The sequence below is a fragment of the Anolis carolinensis genome, chromosome 3 (genome assembly GCF_035594765.1).
Source record: "Anolis carolinensis isolate JA03-04 chromosome 3, rAnoCar3.1.pri, whole genome shotgun sequence".
Classification (NCBI taxonomy): Eukaryota; Metazoa; Chordata; class Lepidosauria; order Squamata; family Dactyloidae; genus Anolis; species Anolis carolinensis.
In genome coordinates, this window is record NC_085843.1 from 118,935,913 (window position 1) to 118,960,098 (window position 24,186).

General features: G+C 39.5%; 1 protein-coding gene across 2 annotated transcripts in view; it reads left to right on the forward strand.

The window, feature by feature from the left end:
- Nucleotides 1-467: 467 nt before the first annotated feature.
- Nucleotides 468-24,186, forward strand: part of adprhl1 (ADP-ribosylhydrolase like 1) — a 52,868-nt gene continuing 29,149 nt past the window's right edge. The window contains exons 1-5 of one of the 2 annotated variants that reach the window (XM_062975442.1): nucleotides 468-1,009; nucleotides 5,931-6,095; nucleotides 17,177-17,302; nucleotides 17,780-17,920; nucleotides 19,135-19,262. In XM_062975442.1, coding sequence (XP_062831512.1) covers nucleotides 796-1,009; nucleotides 5,931-6,095; nucleotides 17,177-17,302; nucleotides 17,780-17,920; nucleotides 19,135-19,262 — 774 coding nt within the window. In that variant the 5' untranslated portion in view covers nucleotides 468-795. The remainder of the gene's footprint in view (nucleotides 1,010-5,930; nucleotides 6,096-17,176; nucleotides 17,303-17,779; nucleotides 17,921-19,134; nucleotides 19,263-24,186) is intronic. The other variant, XM_008107023.3, reaches the window with a different exon arrangement.

A 24,186-nucleotide genomic window follows, 5' to 3' on the forward strand; every position in this document is an offset into this window, starting at 1 on the left:
AGAAACCAGAAACCTTAGCTAAGAATCCTTCGGGAATCTCTGGTTGCCTCAAAATACCCCTTCTCTGTGCAGAGAAAATCTGATTCTAATGCAAGAGCCCAAAGAAAGAAATGCGGTTCAAAGAAAGAATAGGTTCACTGCTACAATTTGAGTTTTCCAGAACCTCCAGTATCAAGGCTAGGTCAATTAATTTAAGAACTTTAAAAGGAGTTGCTTTCTGTTATGATTTCTTCAAATTGCTGACCACAATGTTTTATTTTTCTGATCCTGTCCATAAAAGAAAGTACTGCTTAATATGTGTGTTTCTCAGTATTCATTAAAGTGTAACTGGGTTTACAATTGTACAAAAATCAAAGAAAATTCATGATTTGCATAGCCAAAAAAATAAGCCCCCCAATAGCACCATGTGTTTTTCTAGGTGTAGAATTACTCAGACTGCATAGGCGAAATACTTCTTGGCTTCTTTACTCCTGGATCGTAGAGTGCTTCTGATTTTTGCTATTTGGATCTACGAGTGTGCTAAACACTGGGTGAGCTTGTTACTTAAAAGCAAGTTGGAAAATTCCTGGATGGACTAACAACCTTTATTCCTTCAATGGATGTCGGACAAGTGGTGGCATCTGCAAAGCCCAAAAAGGAAAGCCTGGCCTTATAGGGAGAGCCTTGTGCAGTGACACAATGGCTCTAATATAACGTGTCGCTTGATCTGGAGTTGAAGGCAAAGGAACAAAGGAACTCCCAAGTGACTCTTTTGAAGACCAAATAGAACTAAGAAACCATCAAAGCCATATCACCATGGACAAATTCAAGGCTGCTATGCTGCTTGCAGGGGTTGGGGATGCTCTGGGCTATAGAAATTTCACACAGGAAAACAATGCTTTAGGTGCAAAGATCCAAGGAGAACTGAAGGAAATTGGAGGACTCGAGAACCTGGTCATGTCCCCTGACAAATGGCCAGTAAGTGACAATACTATTATGCATATGGCTACAGCAGAAGCTCTCATCACAGGTAGGAAAGCCTCAACAGAAGCTGGGGAGGGAGAAGGGATTCTGGAGAATGGCTGCAATTTGTTATAGCTGAGTAATAAGCTTATGCAAGGTTCTGCACTTTCTACAACGAGCAATGAAAATGGGCTGAGAATGAACTTGTGAGTCTTTGACCACAAATCCACTAGAGTGACCTTAAGCAGGCCACTATTTGTTAATATTTCATATGCAGTATAGGAAACACTAGACTATTGAAGGTATTGCTGAAAATAATTTATTTGAAGTACTAAAGCCTCAAAATATGCTATTTTTCATTTAAAAGTGCAATTTACAGTAAGTTAAATTTGGCTTAAAACTTACTAGTTCTCTACATGGTTAGTATAAAATGTTCACACATTACAATTATCAGTTGTGCATATTCTTAAGACTGGATGCCTCAATATGCACATGCTTTTTATAAGATGGGTATGTGACAAGCAAACACCAAATCCATTTTCATCTGTCACAATGTGCAGTTCATATATCATAATTTGCAGTTTAGTACACAAGTAGCCACCCATCATAATATGGATAACCTCTGCACCAAAAATGTACTTGAAATTGGCATTTTTCTTTTAATACAACTGTATTTTACTACACAATTTATATATCTGAATTTATGATGCATGTAAGATAAAACTGCTCTACAAAACATTTGTTTGTGTGGTTAAAATTGTTGCACCTGCTCCTTGTTTTCTGTTTGTCGGTTAGAATCAGAAATGGCAAAGTCAATGAAATTTCACTTACATTCCCCTCTTATCTGGCTTGGCTGAGATGCTCTAAATTTAGCTGCCAGAGGTCTGTTGAAGAGAATCTCGGATATTTCGTATGTAGCTACCAGCTAGCCAATGATCTGAGCAGGAACTAATACCCTAAAGATAATGGCAAGAAGTCAACCTATCCAGGGAAAGGATGACTAACATATTTCTGAATATAGTCAGCGATTAAGTACACATCACATGTTTCTTGCCTCTGACTTTCTGCATAATTTTAAAATGTTATCTGAGACTCATCAAGCTTCTGTGCAACAATATTTAATTCTATTGTATGAACTGCATTATCTGTAGAAAACCTAGTTATTTATCCATTCATATAGTGTAGAGCAAAGCACATCTGTTGTCAAAATTGCAGACATTTTTGCTATTTATTATCTATGTGATTTTTCTATTCTAGATGAATCAACATGGTAAAAAGAGGGTGAGTTTGAAAATTGGGTTTACAACCCTGGAGACCAAGGTTCAAATTCCCTATTCAGCCATGGAAACCCACTGGGTGGCCTTGGGCAAGTTGCACTCTCTCAGCCTCAGAGGGAGACAAAGAGAGTTTCCTTCTGAACAAATCTTGCCAAAAAAAAATAGTGATGGGGTTGCCTTATGTTGCTTAAGTCAGAAGCTACCCTAATCAGTAAGTCTTTTCTGTCTTTGAGAACATACATAACTTTAAAAAGTTAGAAGGACAGATGCACTTTAATCAGGAATAAGAAGGAAAAGTAGAGATAATTTGTAGCTATTTCCTACTGGGACAAAAGTCACTGTGCTATGAATAATTCCCAATTGAACCATAGCATCTGGACACTTCCAGAGAGGTAGAAGACATCTGCTTAAACCTTTTGCTACTTGAGACTTTGATTGCATTTGCCATGCAATTGGGATACTATAGTCAGAATCTTTAAGCTGGATTGATGACACTACTGAGTGACTGTGTGTTTAGTTTTCAAACCAAATTGCTTATTTCTAAACCCGTTTCTTTACCTGCTTAAGTGTGAGCTTTCTGTTTCTGTTATTATACATATGCAAACTGAGTTTTTAATACAGAGGAAATAAAATGATAGGGAAAGCTTTTTTTGGCTCAGGTTTTCTGCTAGGGTCTAAAAGTGGAAGGGGTAGGCACCGTAAAAACAGTGATAATTCTCCCAACAGCAGACAGTGCAGCCTTTAAAAACATGAGGCAACGGCAGCAGTGTGTTTATCAAGAATCACTGTGACAATTTGATAAGATAGTTTGGAATCCTGTTGGTGCCTTATACCAGTGGCAGCAAGAGAAAAACCTGAAGCTGCAACAATCCCAAAAACGCAAGGCATTGGAAAAAATAAGCTACTTGGAATAAACAGGTTTTGTCTGCTTTCCTTTTTCACAAGTGTGTGATCTTGGAAATAGTGAATACAGTGTTCCCTCACTTATTGCGGGGATTACGTTCCAGGACCACCCACAATAAGTGAAAATCTGTGAATTAGGGGCACTATATTTATTTTAATATTTACACATTATATTAGTAGTTAGGTGGCCTTTCTCCCCTTTGCAAGCCTTCTTTCTGCGCTTCTTCTTGGCGGTCTCCTCTCCGGCGCCTGCCAGTTTCCCTTTTGCGCATGCGCCTCCCTCTCGTTGGCATCCAGAGTGGCCCAGCTGAACGCCGAAGAGAGGGAGGGTGCATGCGCAAAAGGGAAACTGGACCTTTTGCGCATGCACCACCTCTTAGAAAAAAACGCAAAGTAGGGAGGGAACACTGTAGTGCAAATGCCGGATAAGTGTACCAACAGGATTCCAGTCATAATGCTGTTTTTAAAAAATCAGCTTTTAATGCTAAGAGCTCAAAATATGTTACATTTTCAATCTTTAATATATTTGATAATTTTTTGAATTCTTTTTTTATACAGTTAAGAGTTCCTTTGCAAGACACAACTTTGTAGTGAAGATTTAAGCCTACATCACACCTTGTGAGAGCAACTGAGCCCTCAGAATCTGTGGACAATGTTTTATGTTGGACAGATAATTGAGAACTCTCTTTGCAACTAATGCTTTTTGCCTGCGTTTTCATATTCAGGCAGACATGTATGGCAAACATGAAAACTAGAAGTGGCCAAATGTCATGATCTTTTCACGCTATATAATTATAGATCTATATTTCTACTTTAACTGCCATGGCTGCTTCCTATGAAATTCTGGGTTTAGAATCAAGTGATGCATTAGAACTCTAATAGAATTCTAAATTCCCCTCCCTAAACTGCAAGTCCCAGATTCTGTGTGTTGGATCATTGGATGTTAAAAGGGGAATCATTGAATTATAACTGTGCAGTGTGAACTGGCTCCTGATGTCTATGGACCTGTTCTTCTACTATGTGATGCCCTTTCCATTTCAATTGTTCTTCATGATCTGAATACTTTATCCGAGTATCATAACATCAAGAACCAGTACAACTCATGAGTAAATCTACGTGTATAAATAAGGAAGCGTGAAGCCCTTAGACAATGTGAAGGTTTATCTGAGAAAACTTTAATTGAAACTTTTGGATATAAAGGTGCAATTACATTTTTGCACAAGAAATTATAGCATAACAGAAAAGGAGGTCATTATGGATATATATTTTTGTATGTTCATAAAAAGAAATTCTTTCCAAATGGTCTCCCATAGGAAAACAACAGGAGGAGTAGGGCATCATCTGATAAGACCCAACCAAAGGTGTAATTATCCTGATGTAATTATGATTTACCTGCATCGTGTGACAATGCCGTATATATCTCATGATTTGGAAAAGAGTTTGCTAGTCTCTGACTGAAGATTATGATGCAACCTTTCTTAACCATGGGTATGCAGATACGGTTGGACTGACTCCTGTCATTTCCAGCCTGCATAACTAATGGACAGTGGTTATGGGCACTGTAGTCCAACATCCGAAAAAAAGGAGCTAGCATTGGGAAATGTTGCAAATGTATGAATTATCTGATTTCAAATCCAGCATTTCAAGTTCAAATCTCTGTTTGTTATTATGAGATCCCAGGATTAGTTATGCTATAGAATTGATATAGCTTGGCACCGCTTTAATTTGAGATAGTTCAATGACAGGTAGCTTTATAAAGTCTTTAGTTTTCTATGCCAATAGTGATGGTGTCTCACCAAACCACAGCTCCCATGATTCCACAGCATTGAGCCATGTTAGTTAAAGTGGTCTCAAACTGCATTAATTCTGCAGTGTAGAGTCACGTATAGTTTAATGCATCCTTAATAGTTCTATGGATTAGGACTTTAAGCAAAACGAACAAACCATAAACACAGATTTTGTGATAAAGATTTAACTGAACTTGTAAAATTTGCGAGCATCCAGAATTGACTTGACATTGTGGGAATTGTGAGGAAGGTCTGCTCAGAATTAGGCATTTGGATCTGGCCTTGCTGACTTTGTGGAAAACAGTGTGCGTCACTATTTGTAGTCAGGTGGCTTCTCCACCGAACCCATTTATTTTCTGCTTTGTTTCATGTAGACTTGGAGATTGATGTAAAAGGAAAAATGTTCTTCTAATAAGAAAATCAATGGGGCAGTTTTTTGTGTGAGTAGCAGGGCCAGGATGCTTAAGTAGTACTGAAATGTGTGAACATTTTCTTTAGGTGCAGCCATAGCAATGCTTCACACGGTCCACATACACTACCATATAGTGCAGATTCATATAAGGCCCCTTCTACACTGCATTATAAAATCCAGATTATCTGCTTTGAAATTGATTGTATGGCAGTGTAGACTCATATAATCCAGTTCAAAGAAAATAATGTGGATTTTCTGCTTTGATAATCTGGATTATGTGGCAGTATAGAAGGGGCCTAAGGCAGTTTCAAACTTCATTGAACTGCATTATATGAGTCTACACTCATATAATACACACTGTATTATATGGCAGTGTAGATGGAGCCACAGTCTCTATAATATATAGGGGGAAAACTCCATTAACATAGTGGTACTTATTTCTGAGTAATCATATATTATCCATCTGAAATGGGTTTGGACCTGTTAAGAGATTCTAAGGTTCATTTGAAGCAATCTATGCCTAGGGAATAATAAGCTTCATTTCCTTCATTTTATTATTTGCCATTGCTTCTTTGCCTGACCATATGGCATTTTACTTCTCCTGAACAGATTACTGGTGCTTAGAAGACCTGTATCGGGAACTTGTAAAACGCTATGTTGATATAATTGAGAAACTTCCTGGAAGACGAACTGACCCTTCTACAATTGAAGGCTGCTCACAACTGAAGCCAGATAACTATCTCCTAGCTTGGCACACACCCTTTAATGAGAAAGGTAGGTTGGGTCATTATAATGCTGTTCTTTCACAATGAAAATCACCACTCTCCTTTTAAAGAGGGGATGCAAATCCTGCAGCTCATGAGCTCTTCCAGTACTCTCTGGTTCCTCCAATGCCTACAATGAGTTTTTTTAAAAATAGAAAATCCATCTGGAAAACCCAACACTGTGCTTCCAGAACCTTGTATAAGGCAAGGTTTAGGATTCAATTGCGGTTTCAGAGGGTTCCACCTTGAAACAATAGTAGGGCATTACAATTACTAACATAACCAGAGTGAGCCATGGTGGCACAATGGGTTAAACCCTTGTGCCAGCTGGACTGCTGGCCTGAAGGTTGGGTTGTTGACCTGAAGGTTGCTGGTTCAAATCCGCAAGACAGGGTGAGCTCCCGTCCATCAGTTCTAGCTTGTGGGTACACAAGAGAAGCCTCCCAACGGGATGATAACACATCCGGGCATCCCCTGGGCAACGTCTCTGTAGACGGCCAATTCTTTCACACCAGAAGTGACTTGCAGTATGTTCTCAAGTCACTTCTGACACCATAAAAATAATAATCAGAGTTAAAATCTTTGTTTGTTCCACAGTCATGCACTCATCCCTGGTGAAGTAGTAAAAGTTCTTAATACAAATGATTGTCTATGTTTTTCTCAAGTAATTGTAATGCCTATTTCTAGCACTTACTTACTATGCACATATTTTATCACTGTGTTCCATTTTTTTTCTGTGTTTGCAAAGCTGAATCTATAAAGATATATTTGTTTGTTTGTTTGTTTGTTTACAGTATTTATATTCTGCCCTTCTCACCCTGAAGGGGACTCAGGGAGGATCACAGTGTACATATACATGGCAAATATTCAATATAATAATAATAATAATAATAATAATAATAATAATAATAATAATAACAACAACAACTTTATTTTTATACCCCGCCCCATCTCCCCGAAGGGACTCGGGACGGCTTACATGGGGCTATGCCCGGACACAACAGCACAAAATCAAAACAAAAACAATAAACAAATCAGCCAACAATAAAACATCAACATGGATAAAAACAGTCATAAAAGGTCAATATACAAAATAATGTTAAAATCATGAGTTGGATCAAAAGATCTGGGCCAAGGTGCAGAAAAAATGTCAAGTCATCAGGGAGGGGTAATTACACAGCAGGTGTAGTACTTAAAGTGCTAAGTGTAATCCTTAAAGTGCTAAGTGTAATCCATACGACACACATAGACAATGACACAGAGGCTATTTAACATTTTCCAACTTCTGGCTTCATGAGGGTATGCTCGATTTCGGCCACAGAGGAAGTGGCTGCTTCATCATCCACTGTGACACCGAGTCCTTGATGGAGTACTTCCTCATCTTCCGCACACACGCTGCTGGGCATTTTATGGTGACGTGAATTAGCTAAATTAGCCTCCCCGCATAAGTGGTCCCTAAATTTTCCTGCTTGACAGATGCAACTGTCTTTCAGGTTGCTTAGGTAAACAGTGAGCTAGGCTATTTAATAGTTGGGGACTCAATCCAACCCAGGCTTCAAACTCATGACCTCTCGGTCAATAGTGATTTATTGCAGCTAGCTACTAACCAGCTGTGCCACAGCCCAGCCCTAAAGATGATGGGTTTACCACTATTTTTACCTTTCTACAAAGAAATAAGGTGTTTCTTTTCATTGCGGCCATTTTGAACATATGGGGAAAGCTTATGTCCAGTGTATAGTTCTGCAGCAATTTCATATTTGCCTGGAGATGTGAAGTGAGCTGCCTGGGATTCTTTTTCTAGGGCACTGCGTCCTTTCCGAAGTCATCTCTGCCAGGTTATCTATTTAAAGAGCCTTTGTTCTTGGCATGTTGCCTCCTGGTCCAGAATTTTTGTCCTGGAATCCTGTATTTACTTTCAAGAGTATAATCTGTCATGTTTCATTTAGGGAGTCAGACATGGATGGACATTTTGTCAGAGTGGTGTGATCTATGGAAACCAGGTTGCTGAGGCAGCAAAAGTAGAGTTATGTGAAGCTTCTCAGTGCAAGAGCCAAAAAGAACATCCCTGTAGGGACTTGATGTATCATACAGCCTTATATTATTTTGGCTCCTTGGGACGCTGCTCAAATCTCCTAAATGCAAAGATAATTTACTGCAATCTGCCAAGATAATGTAATGGTCTTTAAAACTGACAATACCGAAGAGCCCATGTCATCACCAATTTTGGTATTGCATATGACAATAAAAATGAAATGCAAAGATACAGAATGGGAGTTGCCTGGCTCGACAGCAGGACGTGTGAAAAAGATCTTTGAGTCCTTGTGGGAAACAAGTTAAACATGAGCCAGCAATGTGACGAGGTGGCTAAAAAAGCCAATGGGATTTTGGCCTGCATAGGTAGGAGTATAGCGTCTAGATCCAAGGACATCATGCCACCCCTCTATTCTGCCTTGGTCAGACCACACCTGGAATCACACTGTGTCCAATTCTAGGCACCGCAGTTGAAGGGAGATGTTGACAAGCTGGAATGTGTCCAGAGGAGGGTGACTAAAAGGATCAAGGGTCTGGAGAACAAGCTCTGTGAGGAGTGGCTTAAAGAACTGGGCATGTTTAGCCTGCAGAAGAGAAGGCTGAGAGGAGACATGATGAGGGCCATGTATAAATATGTGAGGGGAAGTCATAGGGAGGAGGGAGAAAGCTTGTTTTCTGCTTCCCTGGAGACTAGGATGCGGAACAACAGCTTCAAACTACAGGAAAGGAGATTCCACCTGAACATTAGGAAGAATTTCCTAACTCGGAGAGAAAGCTGTTCAGCAGTGGAACTCTCTGCCCTGGAGTGTGGTGGAGGCTCCTTCTTTGGAGTCTTTTAAACAGAGGCTGCATGGCCATCTGTCAGGGGTGGTTTGAATGCGATTTTCCTGCTTCTTGGCAGGGGGCTGGACTGGATGGTCTATGAGGTCTCTTCCAATTCTATGATTCTATGATTCTATGAATATGGCATGACCTCACATGGGCGGTGCAGACTCCAGGTCCAGCACTCTGTTTATATGACACTATGTCACTGGGACATAGAACCACTCAACACTTGCATCATAGATTGATGCAGTGCCATGTTATAAACTTTGCAACATAATATGTAATTATTTTTGTTCTAGTGTAAATCCACTGTGTTAGTCTGCAGGCACTGCCAAAAGAGACAAAGAAACATGGAGAGATGTGAAAGTTCCTTTTAAAAAACAAATTCATTATACAACCTGTTGCAATTAATGTTTTTAAAAATGTGTTACCATTAGTGTTGCGACTTGCACAAGTTATGAATTCATTGTATTACTCTTCGATTTTAATGTTTCATAACACTTAATAGCATGATTCAAAAGGGCATAGAAAGAAGTAGCTCAATATATCTCCAAGCATGTTCCTAGATGCCCTTAAGATGTATCTTTAAAAATAACTAGACTTCATTACCGTAAAATAAAGTAATCAAGAGTGATCCACTGACATAACTCCAATAAGAAAAACATATGCTCTATTTCTGGGAATAGAACAGAGATTGGCAACTACAGGATGCCCATGGCCGATTAAAGAATAAAAGCAAATTGAAGTGGACAGAAGTCTGTTTGTTCTTTTTTCCGAAGAAGAAGAAGAAGAAGAAGAAGAAGAAGAAGAAGAAGAAGAAGAAGAAGAAGAAGAAGTAGTAGTAGTAGTAGTAGTAGTAGTAGTATTTTTTACCCATTGAACAATGCAGAGACTCCCAACTCCCTGTTTAAAGTTGGTGCTCTGGGGGCCTTTGGGAGGGATTTCTAAAACAACAGGAATGTCTCAATCTGTTGGTGATAAGATGATAATTTAAAGAGCAGCCAGGCCTCATTGGGGAGGTTATTCCATAGTCTGAACCTCAAAACCTCTGTTACAGGAATTCCTTTGATTTTGTATCTCAGCCCTTGGCCAAGGTCATGACAGAAAAAGCCTTTTGTCAAGTGTCAAAGCTCTGAACAGTTTAAGCCTTCATAGTTTAAAGCCAACACTTTGAACTGACCCAGAAACGCCAAGATGCTGGGCCAGAAGAAGTGCTCTACAGTCAGACCTTCTGATCTCATCATCAATCTGAGTGCTGCATTCTGTATTGAGCAGCTGCCCCACGTACAGACTGTTGCAATAGTCTAGACTGTAGTATCCAAGCCTATCGAAATTCGGTGCTCCCTTGCCTCAATGGGCCACAGCTGAGCCTACCAGCCAAAGGTAATAGAGGCCTATGGAGTTTAATTGTAGTTCAAGTGACACAAATTGATCTGATGCTTCTAAAGATATGCAACTAAACCAGAACAGGCTGAATGTCACTCATGACGTCAGAAAAAACAACCCAATCAGGATCATAGCTTTGAAACACTACTCCTTCATTTTGGATGACATCTCAGTGGCAACTGGTGGATCATGTCAGCAGGATCATGAATCTGTTCTTGGATTTAATAACTTTAAAGGAGCTTTTACCAGAACAATATAGTTTAGGGCTAGTCTTCAGCAATTTGGACAGCTCCTTTCCAGTTTAGATTAAAATCCAAGCTAGATTCACCATACCATTGATGAGCCAACAGCTTCCACTTCTACAATTCCAAAAACTTTAGCCCAATAAAGAGAGGTCAGCAATATAAAGCTAAAGTCCAAAGCCTGTTTAGAGTTTCATCCAGCTAGTAGTAGTAGTAGTAGCAGTAGTAGTAGTAGTAGTAGTTGTTGTTGTTGTTGTTGTGTACCTGCAAGTTATTTCTAACACATGGTGACCCTACAGTGGTTCAGAAGTGGCCTTTGTTTTTCTCTGAGGCTGAATGTGTTTTCCAAGGTCACCTAATGGATTTCCAAGGCCGAGTTGGGATTTGGTCTCCAGAGACGTAGTCCAGCACTCAAACCAAACTGGCTCTCCATTCAGCTAGCATGCCTTTGCCAAAAATACTCTATTCCTTTATTTCTTTCCTCTTGCATTGAGGTGGGGGTGAAGGGTGGAAGAGAACTACCTGATCCTCAAGATAAAACATTTGAATTAATGCTGTGAATCAGAAATATGGAAAGTATTTTGATGAGGTATACTCACAAATAAAAACCCCTTTGAATATGCTCTGTTTGGCAGGGTTGTTGTGACTAAGTGCTGCCAAATCAACTTCAACTTAGAGTGGCCTCATGAAAGAAAGATCTCAAAGGCATCCTTTTACCAACAGCCCTGCTATGGTCTTGCAAACACAGGGTTTTAGCTTTGGGCTCATCTACATAGAACACTTAGGTCAGTTTGGAGCCAGTTTGGGGGGGAAACAGTTTATATGTGTGGATTGTTAGATTGACATGTCTGGAATAGGTGGCCCCAAACCTGTTCCAGAATCCACAATATTCACAGCTTCCATTTCCATGTGAGCTATGCATCAGTGGTACAAGAAGTTAAAAAATGGAAAGTGGCATTTAACAGCCAAAGTAACCAAAGCACTCCAGCACAGGCAGGTATCTATTACATGCTTTGCATTCTGTGGAGTCAATTTCATCATTTGTGTGCTTTATTGTCCTTAATGTGTGCTGCAGCACACCTTAGCAGATGCTTTAAACTGGATTATATGTTTAGTGTAGATGTACCTTCCTTGGTTGAGTCTATCCATCTGGAATGTGTTTTTTTTCTTATTTTCCTACTAAACTTCACCTTATTACGGTCTTTTTTTGGGGGGAAACACATCTTCTTATAACATGACAAAGTACAACAGTCTTGGGTGTAGACATCTTGGCTTCTAAGGAGAATTGATTCTCAAACTGCTCTAGGGTCCATTTATTTGTCTTTCTAGCAGTCCAGGGCACTTACAAAACTCTCATTCAGCTTCCCTGTAACTCACACCCTATTTCTAGGAAGAGGCCCTGTTATCTGTGTTTGGAGTAAGATACGTGAAATATGTGCTCTCAAAAGTGCATGCTTAAAATGAGATAAAGCCAAGTGGTTTTTAAAAAGCAAAAGCTTGTTGGGCCTAATATCGACTGGTATTTTGAGCCAAAGGTGATAATAAAAACCATACAACAGATGAAGTTCTTCTTAGAGACCCACAAAAAGGGATATATGCAGGGATTATCTAGACAGACGATGTAGCTCACAATGCAATTGGATTACTACCTAGAATGGCACAAGAGGCACTTCACCAGAAAGCAAATCTCTTTCTAAAATAATTGCTGTTGTTTTTACATATATAATGCTGTATTTCCTCAGTTCTAAGATATACTTTCCCCCCATATAAATGTCTCCAAAAATGGGATATATTTTAGCACTGTGGGTGCTTTATATATAGATAAAGCTTTTTTCTGTTGGTAGTACTGAAATTAGTACACATCTTAATATCGATAGCATGTTAGAATCAACGAAATACGGTATATCCTGCCTTTACTAGGACTCTGGATAGCTTACAAAAATAGAAAAAGCACACAAAAAGATATAACTAACATACAAAAGGTTTTTTATTATATGTGTGTGTGGATAGATAGATAGATAGATAGATAGATAGATAGATAGATAGATAGATAGATAGAACAGTCAGGTAAAAAGAAACAAGAGACAGGGTGGGGTAGCAGAGTCATTGTTAGTAGACTAACTATTCGGTTAAATGTTTAGTATGTCACCGAGGATGAAGAGGGTTGAGGGGATGGAAAGAGAAACATTATACAAAATTACAGTTATTACATATGATTCTTCATCACTACTACCCTTACACACATTACTTAAAATGTTACAAATTCCATACACCTCTCAATAACAAAAAGAGAAGCAATATTGCCATTTAATTTTAAACCCAACAGTCATATCTTCTTACAGTTTCTGTATTATTCCATGTTCTTGTCTTCTGCTCTTTTAACTCTTTATCAAATTTTAATTGTTGTCTGAAATTATTGTCTGAATAATCTAAAAGTTTACTTCAATCTAGTGGTAAATTAGTATTGCGCAGACAAAAATCCACTATATAACACTATCATCAATCCAAATATAATGAGGGGGTAGCAACTCCTCTATTGTCCAGAGATTCTTAAGTGAGGGATTAAGCATTATAAAGAGTATACTGGTATGTAGAGCAATAACAGTGTTCTTATCCAACAAGTCTTGAGATATTGTCCATTTTTATCCTTTTGCAGACGCCAAAGCCTTTAATGGTTTTCTTGACATCCATTTTACAGGATCCCCCTGTTGCCATTTGAGGGTTGAGTCTCCTAATCTCTTCTTGACAAATGCTACCGCCAGTCCATCCAACCATTTTGGATACACTTCTCCCTGGTGGCCCTCCATTTGGGAACCACTCTGTTGTTGTTCCAATTTATCAATTTCTACTTGACTTTGATCTTGTTAAAATTGATTTAATTTGTCTATAGAATCAAAATCTTTTCAATAACACAAAGAGACAAAAGATAAGTCAATAAAACAGTACATTGGTAAAAGCCCTTCTGGCACTTCTTGGAAGCCTGTTGGAAAGCAGAACAGTTTTTGCTTGCTGGTGGAAAGATGGCAAAGAGGGAGCAATTCTATCCTCCCTGGGGAGGGAGGGGGCTCCAAAGCTTGAGAACAGACACTGAGAAGAAGGCCAAGTTGGTGGAAACTGGTGTGTGCTCCTTCTGATGTATGGCCCTTTAGATAGCCTGGAGATGCGCCATATGGGCCACAACTCAAATAATGCAAGGATGCTCTGGAGTTCCAGTTGAGAAAGGGAGTAGGAAAACTTCGGTCCCAGGAAATATGGCTTGAACACTATCATATGAGAGGAACAGTGCTATCAAGAAAGGTAGAGATTTTGAAAGATAGGAGGAACAAGCCCTAGGAAAATTTTAGGGGGTTAGGGTCTGTCCAGTATGGACAATTTAAATGAACACCGAGGCTCATTTACACCAAAGAGTAGCAATGTTAGCTGAACAGAGGCTAAGTAAAGGTTTTCCCCTGACATTAAGTCTAGTCGTGTCCGACTCTGGGGGTTGGTGCTCATCTTCATTTCTAAGCTGAAGAGCCAGCATTGTCCATAGACACCTCCAAGGTCATGTGGCTGGCATGACTGCATGGAGCACTGTTACCTTCCCACTGGAGCGGTATCTACCTACCTACTCACATTTGCATGTTTTCAAACTGCTTAGTTGGCAGAAGCTGGGGCTAACAGCAGAGCTCCCCCCGCTCCTCAGATTCGAACAGCCAACCTTTCGGTCCGCAAGTTCAGCAGCACAGCGGCTTAATCCACTGCACCACTGGGGGCTCTGAACAGAGGATAGGGTAGAATAAAAGGATGAGCAACTTGATATTGGAAATGAAAGAGTTGCTAGTTAAATGAAACAAAGTAAATTGGATGGACAGCCCTATCACTAGGCAGCCAGTTCAGGTGACAGGTGCGGAGGTTTGAGGAGGAGCAGCAAGATTTTAAAAGACAGAAGCTATGAGGGCTGCTTGGCTTGTGCTATATTCTAACATACAGCAGCAGAGAAGTCTGATTTCCCCATTCCCAACGGTTACAAAATGTCTGGCCAGTTAACAGCAATGCTACTCAGAGACAAATCGGCTAAAGCGTATGCAAGAAAGAACACCATTGGTTGTTTGTTAGTGCTTCAGTTTAAGGTCTATCTTGAGGCAAGGATGTTTCAATACTGAAATATCCTCACTATTAATTTCAAGGCTATAAAATAGCCAATTGGGATTATGAATTAGGTCTAGGGTGATTCATTTAGCAGTGACTGGATTTTCCAAGCCTAGTATTCTGCGACAGAGAAATTTCTCTTTAATTCCATTAAGTTAGAAAAATAGCCAGGTGGTGAATTTTCATTACAGCAAAGCCATGGAGCTTGACATAACACACATCCTTTTATTCTTAGTTGCTGTGAATTCCTTGCTCATGTGAACCATTCTCAGAACACAAATACATATTAGGCAAAGTGAAGATGATGCCAAACAAATATAAGAAAGATTACATGTGGATTAAGTGATCACAACTGAACATCTGAGTCACAATATAAAGTGGGTGCCTTCTATCATATCTTTCTTTAAATATGGTGTTTAATTGCCCATAAGCCATATGTCATGTCTCTTGACCATTACATCAGAACTAGTCCAAAAGGAAAATGGATGGGGCCTTTGAAAGAAGAACAATACTCTTAACATAGATGGGCACAGAACAGGGAATCACTAGAGCCTATGGTTATACTGTGCTTCATCTTGGAAGCTAAGCAAGGTCAGGCCTGGTTAGTATTTGGATGGGAGAACAGTGGCATCGGGGTGTGGGTGTGTGTGTGTGCAGGGGCATGCAGACTACACCAGATGAAGCCCAAATGACTGTTTACAAAATTTTTGTGCAGTTTTAAGCAGAAATGTATTTCTTTTTATTTGGAAATTAACTCAGATACCAGGCAGTGCCTAGGTTAGTCTTTTGTAATGCTATTTATAAGAAATATTGTTTGCTTTTGTTTTTTGAATGCTTCCATTAGAAAATGCATAAGGATGTGGGTGAACTACAATTTCAAACATCATGGGTCAGTTTGCCCCAAACCCTGCCAGTATTCAAAGTTAGTCATGTTGGGTATGTATACCAAGTTTGGGCGAGATCCATTGTTGATGGGGTTCACAGTGCTCTTTCATTATGCTTGAATAATAACCCAACATTTTGGGTCGATTTGCGCTAAACCCTGTCAGTATTCAAAGTTGGTCATGTTGGATATATGTGCCAATTGTGGTCCAGATCCATCACTGGTTGGGTTCACAGTGCTCTTTGTGGGTCAATTTGCCCCAGGCCGTGCCAGTATTCAAAGCTAGTCGTGTTGGGTATGTGTGCCAAGTCTGTAGATATAATACTAAATTGTTATGGATAGCGTAATTCACCATGAGCCACCTTGTTCATTGAACTGGAAGCTGGGGCATTATAATTCAAATATGAGCAACATTGCTGTCTTTCACAGAAGCCAGGTTGCCATGCCCTCTTTTCCCTGCTTCCCAACTAATCAGTCTCCAGTCAGGAGCACAGGGAATAGATTGCTGTGAGCACTAAAAAACGAAACAGCAATCTAGCTCAGGATTTTACAGATGTCAGCCTCTTCTCTTTCTCATTGCTCTGGATTAGCTACACTTGGGGAAGGAACGTGCTAACTTCATCCTTTCCTTTACTATTGGTAGAAGGGGATGACCAAGCTTTAAATACTCCTACCCAAAATTTCACCTCTAGATCTCAGTGGACAGAGATGCAACCATCTTATTTCTGTGTAAAGTTGGTGGTGCATTGCTGCATATTAGTTGGTGGTGCATTGCTCTATTAAAGTTGGTGGTACATTGCTCCATTCATGTACATGTTAGTGTCCGCTTGCGTCCCAATTCCTTGGGCTACAAACAGTTCTTAGGCCCCCAACGTTTTCCCAGTCACAATGCAATTCAATAATCCGAGCTAAATGAGCTGTCGTAATTTAAAATCCATCTAAAGAACTATCTCCTCCGGCACACCTACCCAGCTACTTTTAATGATTAATTATAAACTCATGTTCTGTGTATTTTAATATGTATTTTATAGAAATACATTTTAATATGTATCTTTTATAGAAATACATTTTAATACGTCTATGTATAGAATCTTCGTAATAATTATGTGTTTTAACTATGTTGTAACCCACCTCGAGCTACAAAGAGAGGCAGGTAAGAAATACAATCATCATCATCATCATCATTATCACCACCACCACCACCACCACCACCATGAGGATGGAGTTCCTGTCCTAGAATTGACACACATTGCCACATCATGATAGTGGACTGCAGTAATCTTGCCTCCTTAAAGATGGTTTGTATTGAGGGGAAGGGAAGACCTCTTAGGTTTTGCAGGAAACTTTTTATCAAGTTGTCAAGGTAACTGGGGAACAGTTGTCTTTGACCTATAAACTGTATCTCTTGATCTCGGACATGGGAATAATCCATATTACTAATGTTACAGTATGAGGGACCAGAGCCATGGCACCAGTATATCCTCTCTTCTCTACTACCTTTGAAAAATCACTCTGATAGTTTACCTGTTAGATCATACACAGTCCATTTTATTGCTGTACACCTTGTCTTTACTTTTTCTTGTCATATTGTAGGTTCAGGATTTGGAGCCGCCACAAAAGCCATGTGCTTGGGGATGAAATACTGGAAGCCTGATAGACTGGAATCTCTCATTGAAGTGAGCATTGAAGTTGGACGCATGACTCACAATCATCCTACAGGTAAGACCTAGGGAAATTAAGCCAATTTGCATATGATGTTAAAGAGCTTTGCATTCAGCAAATGATGGAACCAGTGCTTCCCATTCTCACATTATAATCATTGAGCCGAAAAGTATATACACACATGCACCAATATATAACATGTGATACTGGGGATATTTTGATCTTTCCAGGTAGTGAACCAGTTTCAAGTAAATCTATCTTCACTTAGGTTGTTCCCTTAATTTTTTGACTCGTACTTTTATCAGCAGTCTCACTAATTACAAAAACGCAATTTCTGGGATTAGTTTTAACACCCGGGTTGTTGATACAAAAATATTATTGAAAAATATCAAAGCTTTGAAAGTGGGTTTCCTTAAACTCCATGTGTCTATTTTTAGCTGCACCTGTTAACTTATTTACACCTTTTGATGAATTATCTTGGTATTTCTTCCTTTTTTTACCACAATCACAAGCATCTTTTAATGCTTATTACAGGGTTTTTGGGATCACTGTGCACAGCTCTCTTTGTTTCATATGCAATACAAGGAAAGCCACTGGTCCAATGGGGAAGAGAAATGATGAAGGTTGTCCCAATGGCTGAAGACTATTGCAAAAAGACCATTCGGCACATGGCAGGTAAAAGCATAATGACCATAAAGAAGAGTGAGCATTTTCTATGCTCAGCAATCTTGATGTGGGAACTGCACACCAATCGGTTTTTAACAGGAATTGACTCCCATAAATACAAACAAAAACATTTTGAAAGTTTCATGGGGCTCAACTAAATGGAGTTGGACATAAAAGATAAACACAGACAGATGGGTGGGTGGACGGAAACACATACACACACACACATGAAGCTGTCAATCAGTTAAAGTCTTAATTGGCATGCCGTCTCCAGGTGCCCTTACATTCATGAAGAAATCCTTTTCCTTGACCAAATATTTAAATATCTTTGCATCTTTTCTGTATTGTGTCAGGTAGTCACCGCACTGGATTTATCCTGCTATGTCTGACTTTTAATTGCATATAGTGATGTTTATTCATATGATAACTGGTCCCCACTTTTTAATGACTAGACTGCTCTTTTCATGGATTTTAACCATTGGCTTGTTATCTTTAATTAACTGATTCAGTTGTGGTTTCTAAAAACTACCGTATTTCTCTGATTGCAATATGACATAGATTGTAAGACACACCCTAATTTCAGTACCATCTTCAGCAACAGAAATACATAGGATACACCTGTGATGCTAAGATGCACTCCATTTTTAGAGGTGCATATATAGGGGAAAAGTGTGTCTTAGAATGGAAAAAGTACAATGTTGTCATACTTGGATTATTAATACACAATTTGATTTTTGTTAGCCACTTTTGAACTTATGCAGAAGTTGAGATATTGCTCAAAATGTGGTATTTATTTTCTTACTAAAGCTATAAGCCTATATCCACTTACGTGGGATGAAACTCCACTGAACCCAAGGGATTTACACATCTGAGTAGACATGTATAAGGTTGGGTTTTCACCATGTAACTTGTCGATAAACACTGCATATAATCCTGATATTAAACACACCTATGTGTGCCTATGCAGTCATATAGGATCAGTGGGCCTTAAAATCTATAACAGATTCAATATTCTGCTTTTCCAGACCGTAGAGGGCCCCTATCTTTTTAGTTAAAGGTTTAATATCCTAGATTGCTATTGTGATAATTTGTTGGATGTCTTACATTGTCTTTATGGGATCCCTGTAAATTGAATGTTGTCATTTGCCACTAACAATTGCTTATGACGTTGAAATATTCTTTTCAAGAAGAAATGTATCACAGTTCACTTGTTTTGCATCTAGAATATCAGGAGCATTGGTTTTACTTTGAAGCAAAGTGGCAGTTTTATTTGGAGGAGAGAGAAATTAATGAAGATAACCAGAATAAACCTTGCTTTCCTGACAACTATGATGCAGAGGAAAGAGAAAAGGTAAATCCTTCAATATATATTTTTAGATGCACTGATATAGTTGTGTGTCTGTAAAGTATAGGTGTGCATCTATATAGCTTGGTTCTGTGTCTGATGCTTTTCCAAATACATATATCAGTTGTAAATCTCTAGTTTTATATAGTCAAGTATGAGTTCACCTGTTATATGAGTACAGGGCAAGTTTGGAGGCCAAAGTAATAGACTTTGATATGATCCACGGATAAGTTGAGGGTTACTCTATGGAGAGGAGAAAGTGCCAGCATCAACTTAGTGGGCTAGTCACCCCTGGCTGCCAATGACATTTTCCCACCCAGGCATTCGAAAAAGCCAGAAGTGGAAAAAGTAGAAGGGCTGATGTTTCTTTCAGGTTCTTTCCAAAAAAACTGAGCTCCTGCCTTTTTGCCACTCTACTCAGAGAATGAGACGGTCCCTTTTTGACTAGAGTTAAGGTACAATACTTACATTAACCTATGGATAAGTTGAACAGGATTTGGGGTCATTTTTTTACTAAAATTTATAAATTTGTACATGAGTATATAGGACAGTGGTTTTCAACCTATGAGTCCCCAGGTGTTTTGGCCTACAACTCCCAGAATTTCCATCCACTTTACCAGCTGTTAGGATTTCTGGGAGTTGAAGGCCAAAACATCTGGGGACCCACAGGTTGAGAACCACTGATATAGGGTTCTACTGACCCAAGAAATTAAGATCAAAAACAAAGGTATTGTGGATTTAGCTTGAACCATCTTGTAGAGGAGTTGGGTTCCAAATGAGAATAAAGTAAAAGCTCCACGTTTGGAAATTAGCACATGATCAGTCTGGTAGATGGCAACGGCTAGCAGATATGAGGCTACAAATATGATTGCTAATTGCAAATGGAATGGACACAACTCCTGCAACTAAAAGAAGTCAAATGGCAAAATCTCAGAAGCAGAACAGAAGGAAAGGATGGCAGAGAGCATGCATTCAGTCTGGCAGAACCTTATCACTAGCAGGCAAAATACTTTGACTAGGGAGAAAGTGAGGAGCTGTAACAGAAACAGCAACAGAAAATTACTGTAACATTACACAGTGATTCTAGCATAATCTTTTTCATTTATTCCATATGTTTCAGATTACACTTTCCATCATCCTGGGCCAAAAGTCACACAAAACACTTGGAGGGTGTGATGAGCCTGGATCAGAGGCGGTTCAGCCACGAGGCCAACTAGGCACTTGTCTGTGGCGCCATCTTGTAGGGGGCGCCGTTGAGGTGCTCCTGGATGCACGCGCATGCATGCGTGCATGCATGTTGAGGCGCACGTGGGAGCACCTCAACGGTGCCCCTTACAAGATGACTCCACCTTCCGGCCGGCCTGGACCTTCTGGGCAGCGAGCTCACTCTCCAGCCGCTGTAACTGGTGGAAGTAAGTTTCCTTCCGCCGGTTACAGCGGCTGGAGAGCACGCTCGCCGCCCGGAAGACGGACCCACGCCAGCGTGGGCCTGCCCTGTGTGCCGGCGTGGGCCCACCTTCCGGGCGGCGTGCGTGCCTTGCCCACAGCTGCCACGTGGTGTTGTGGGCCTGCCTTCCAGGAGGCGTGTGTGGCCTTGCCCACAGCCACCGCAGCAGCTGCCGCAGCCATCGCTTCCTCCTCCTCCTCTTCTGTATTTATTTATTTATTTGCAACATTTATACCCCACCCTTCTCACTCGAGGGGACTCAGGGCAGCTTACAAAAATTGACAAAATTTAATGCCCAAAATGCAATCGTAAAAACAAAGCAATATAAACAGATCCATTAATAACATTGTTAAAACACATTATAAAAACCTTAAAAACGTATATATAATTAATTCCATTCTGTAGACTGTAGGAAGTCTAGGAAGCAAGGCAAGTGGGGTTTATTTGTGGAATAATGTCCAGGGTGAGAGAAAGAGCTCTTGTCTGAGGCTAGTGTGAATGTTGCAATTGGCCAGCTTGATTAGCATTTAATGGCCTCGCAGATTCAAAACCTGGCTGCTTCCTCCCTGGGAGCATCCTTGGTTGGGGGGTGTTAGTTGGCCCTGATTGCTTTCTGTCTGGATTTCCCATTTTCAGAGTGTTGCTCTTTATTTAGGCTTTTCCTTAATCCCTCCTTATTATCCAACATTTTCACTTATCCAACGCTTTTATTTTTCAGTGATTGGTTTTGGGGGGGCGGGGGCAAAATTTCTGTTCGCCTATACTTGAAAATTCCCTTGGACCTGCCCTGGCTTGGATTGCAAGGCAAACCATGAGTCACACCTCTGTGCCCACACCTAGCAGACACTTGCATCTTTCAACTGAAACAATTGCCTCACTCTGCCTAATTATCAAGTTGGCCCTGCTACACAGCATTAGGTTGGATGATGCTGTTCTGGCTGCAAAGAGCTGCCTAGAAGTTTTCTGGCACATTTTGTTAGTGAAACAGATAAAGTGTTGGTGCCCATTTGCTGGCAGTTCCAGTTTGCAATTTTCCTAACTCCATTCTAGATCCCCAGAACCTTGCAGGTATTCTGCTTTTCTTTGCTCTATTTGCTACACTATCTTTTTCTTAATTGAAGAGTTACTCAAACAAAAAAGAGAATCATTTTTATTATGGCTGGAACTCCATGGGCACCTCAGCCATACGGCTTGCCTTGACTCCAATCTTCAGACTTCATCACTGTACTAGACTTCATACTTCTCAGTGTATGACATCCATGAGAAAATTCTCAGTTAGGATTGATCAACCAGATACATTGTTTTCGGTTTTGCTTGTCTTTTTCTCTTGCAAGCTAGCTTCCAATGGGTACAATAACTCTGTTACTTAAGGACCCACTCAGAATTAATTAAACCAAATTTAGTGTTTAGCCCGAAGAAGAGAAAGTTAAGAGGGGACATGATAGCCAATTAGCCATGTTTAAATATGTCATAATGAAGATGGAGCAAGCTTGTTTTTTGCTGCTTCAGAGACTAGAATATGATGCAATGGACTGAAACTACAGGAAAAGGGATTCCACCTAAACATTAGGAAGAACTTCCTAACAGTAAGAGCTATTTCACAATGGAATATGCTGCTCAGAGTGTGGCAGGGTCTCATTCTTTGTAGGTTTTTAAACAGAGGCTGGATGGCCACTAGAACTCTGTGTCTGAGAACTCAAAATGCTTCTCCTTAAACTGTAAATTACATGATATGGAATCATGGCAATTAAAGTAGAATCATAGTGTTATAGCTGTGTAGTGTAAAAACACCCTCAGACTCATAACATTATGTAACAAAATTTGAAAATAATTATGTTCCTGATTTGAAAGTGTTATTTATTGTTTAATTGTGCAATACTTACTTTGAAAGTAGTTTTTATACTCCAGAAGCTTCATTTTTGCAGCTGCCACAAACTGCCGTATATACTCAAAGATAAGCCAAGTTTTTCAGCCCTTATTTATGAGCTGAAAAGGCCTCCCCCGGGTTATAATCGGGTCAAGGTCAAGCTGGCAGAGGAAGCCAGAGGCTTTTGCTTGCAATATATGATATATTTATTTCTCATCTTACCCTCCCTTATCAGTGTTTACTTTTCCAAAGCCTCCCTTGCTCTTAACCAAGGGAATGTTTTGAAAAGGGAAAGAAGCCTTTGCAAGTCAGGAAGAAGAATATATATATATATATATATATATATATATACCCATTAATCTTATAAAAGCATTTTCCCCTGAAATATTTGTTAATCTCTGCTACAGATATATAGGCATTTCCCCCTGCAAGCCTTTGCAATCCCTATGTACCTTTATATTTGTATCTATTTATATATATTAATTTTATATATGAATTTCCCCCTCATATGTTTGCAAGTCTTTGCAAACCCTATATACATATAGATATCTAGAGATTTCAACGTACCTGTATATCTGTATCTATGCGTATACATTATTTTATATATGAATTTTCACCTCATATTTTTGCAAGTCTTTGCAAATCCTATACAGATATAATTATCTATATATAGAGAAATGTCTAGATAGATAGATATGAATATAGATTTGTATGGCTTGCAAATATTGCAGGGGAAATGCACACACACACATACACACAGATTTCCAGATAGATATAAACATAAAAATATAAGTCTTGCAAATACTGCTGGAGGGAAATGCACATATATAGAGAGAGAGGATTTGCAAATGTTTCAGGGGGAAATGCATATGTGAAATTAGTATATATAATTATAAATCTATATCTAGCTTTGCATTGCTTATATAGGCATTGAATATTTGCCTGTTACTATGTTGGAAGCTGGCCTGAGTCCCCATGGGGAGATAGGGCAGGGTACAAATGAAGTTTATTATTATTATTATTATTATTATTATTATTATTATTATTATTATTATTATTATTAATATGTTATTGTTAATACCATATTGTTTTATTGACCCTACTTTTCCACTTACAGAGCTAGTTTACTGTTTTTCTTTGAAATACGGTAAATATTGAAAAACCTTTATCCTACTGATGCCTCAATATTTTCCACCCTCAGCTTATACTCGAGTCAATAAGTTTCCCCAGTTTTTGTGGTAAAATTAGGTGTCAAGGACAGAACGCCACAAGATTCAAAGTAACAGAGTTTATTAGATTACAGAACTCAAAAATGCCCGTAAAACACAAGGGCCAGGCAGTTTTTGCCTTTAGGAGCAAAAAGGGGCAAAAGTAAATGTTCAAAAGATAAACCGGATTAAACCGGAGTTTAATCCGGGTAAAAACAAACTGCTTGCGTCAGCCTGGGTATAAACGAAACGAAAGCCAAGGAACAAAAGATACAAAGAATGCAACTAATTGGCAGCAGATTCCTCTCTGCTGCCAACACTGTGCTTAGAGTAACTTGCGTCGCTCCCCCACACACACAGCAAACAGGATCTCCAACACGAGTAAAACAGCCAAGGATTGTAGCAGTT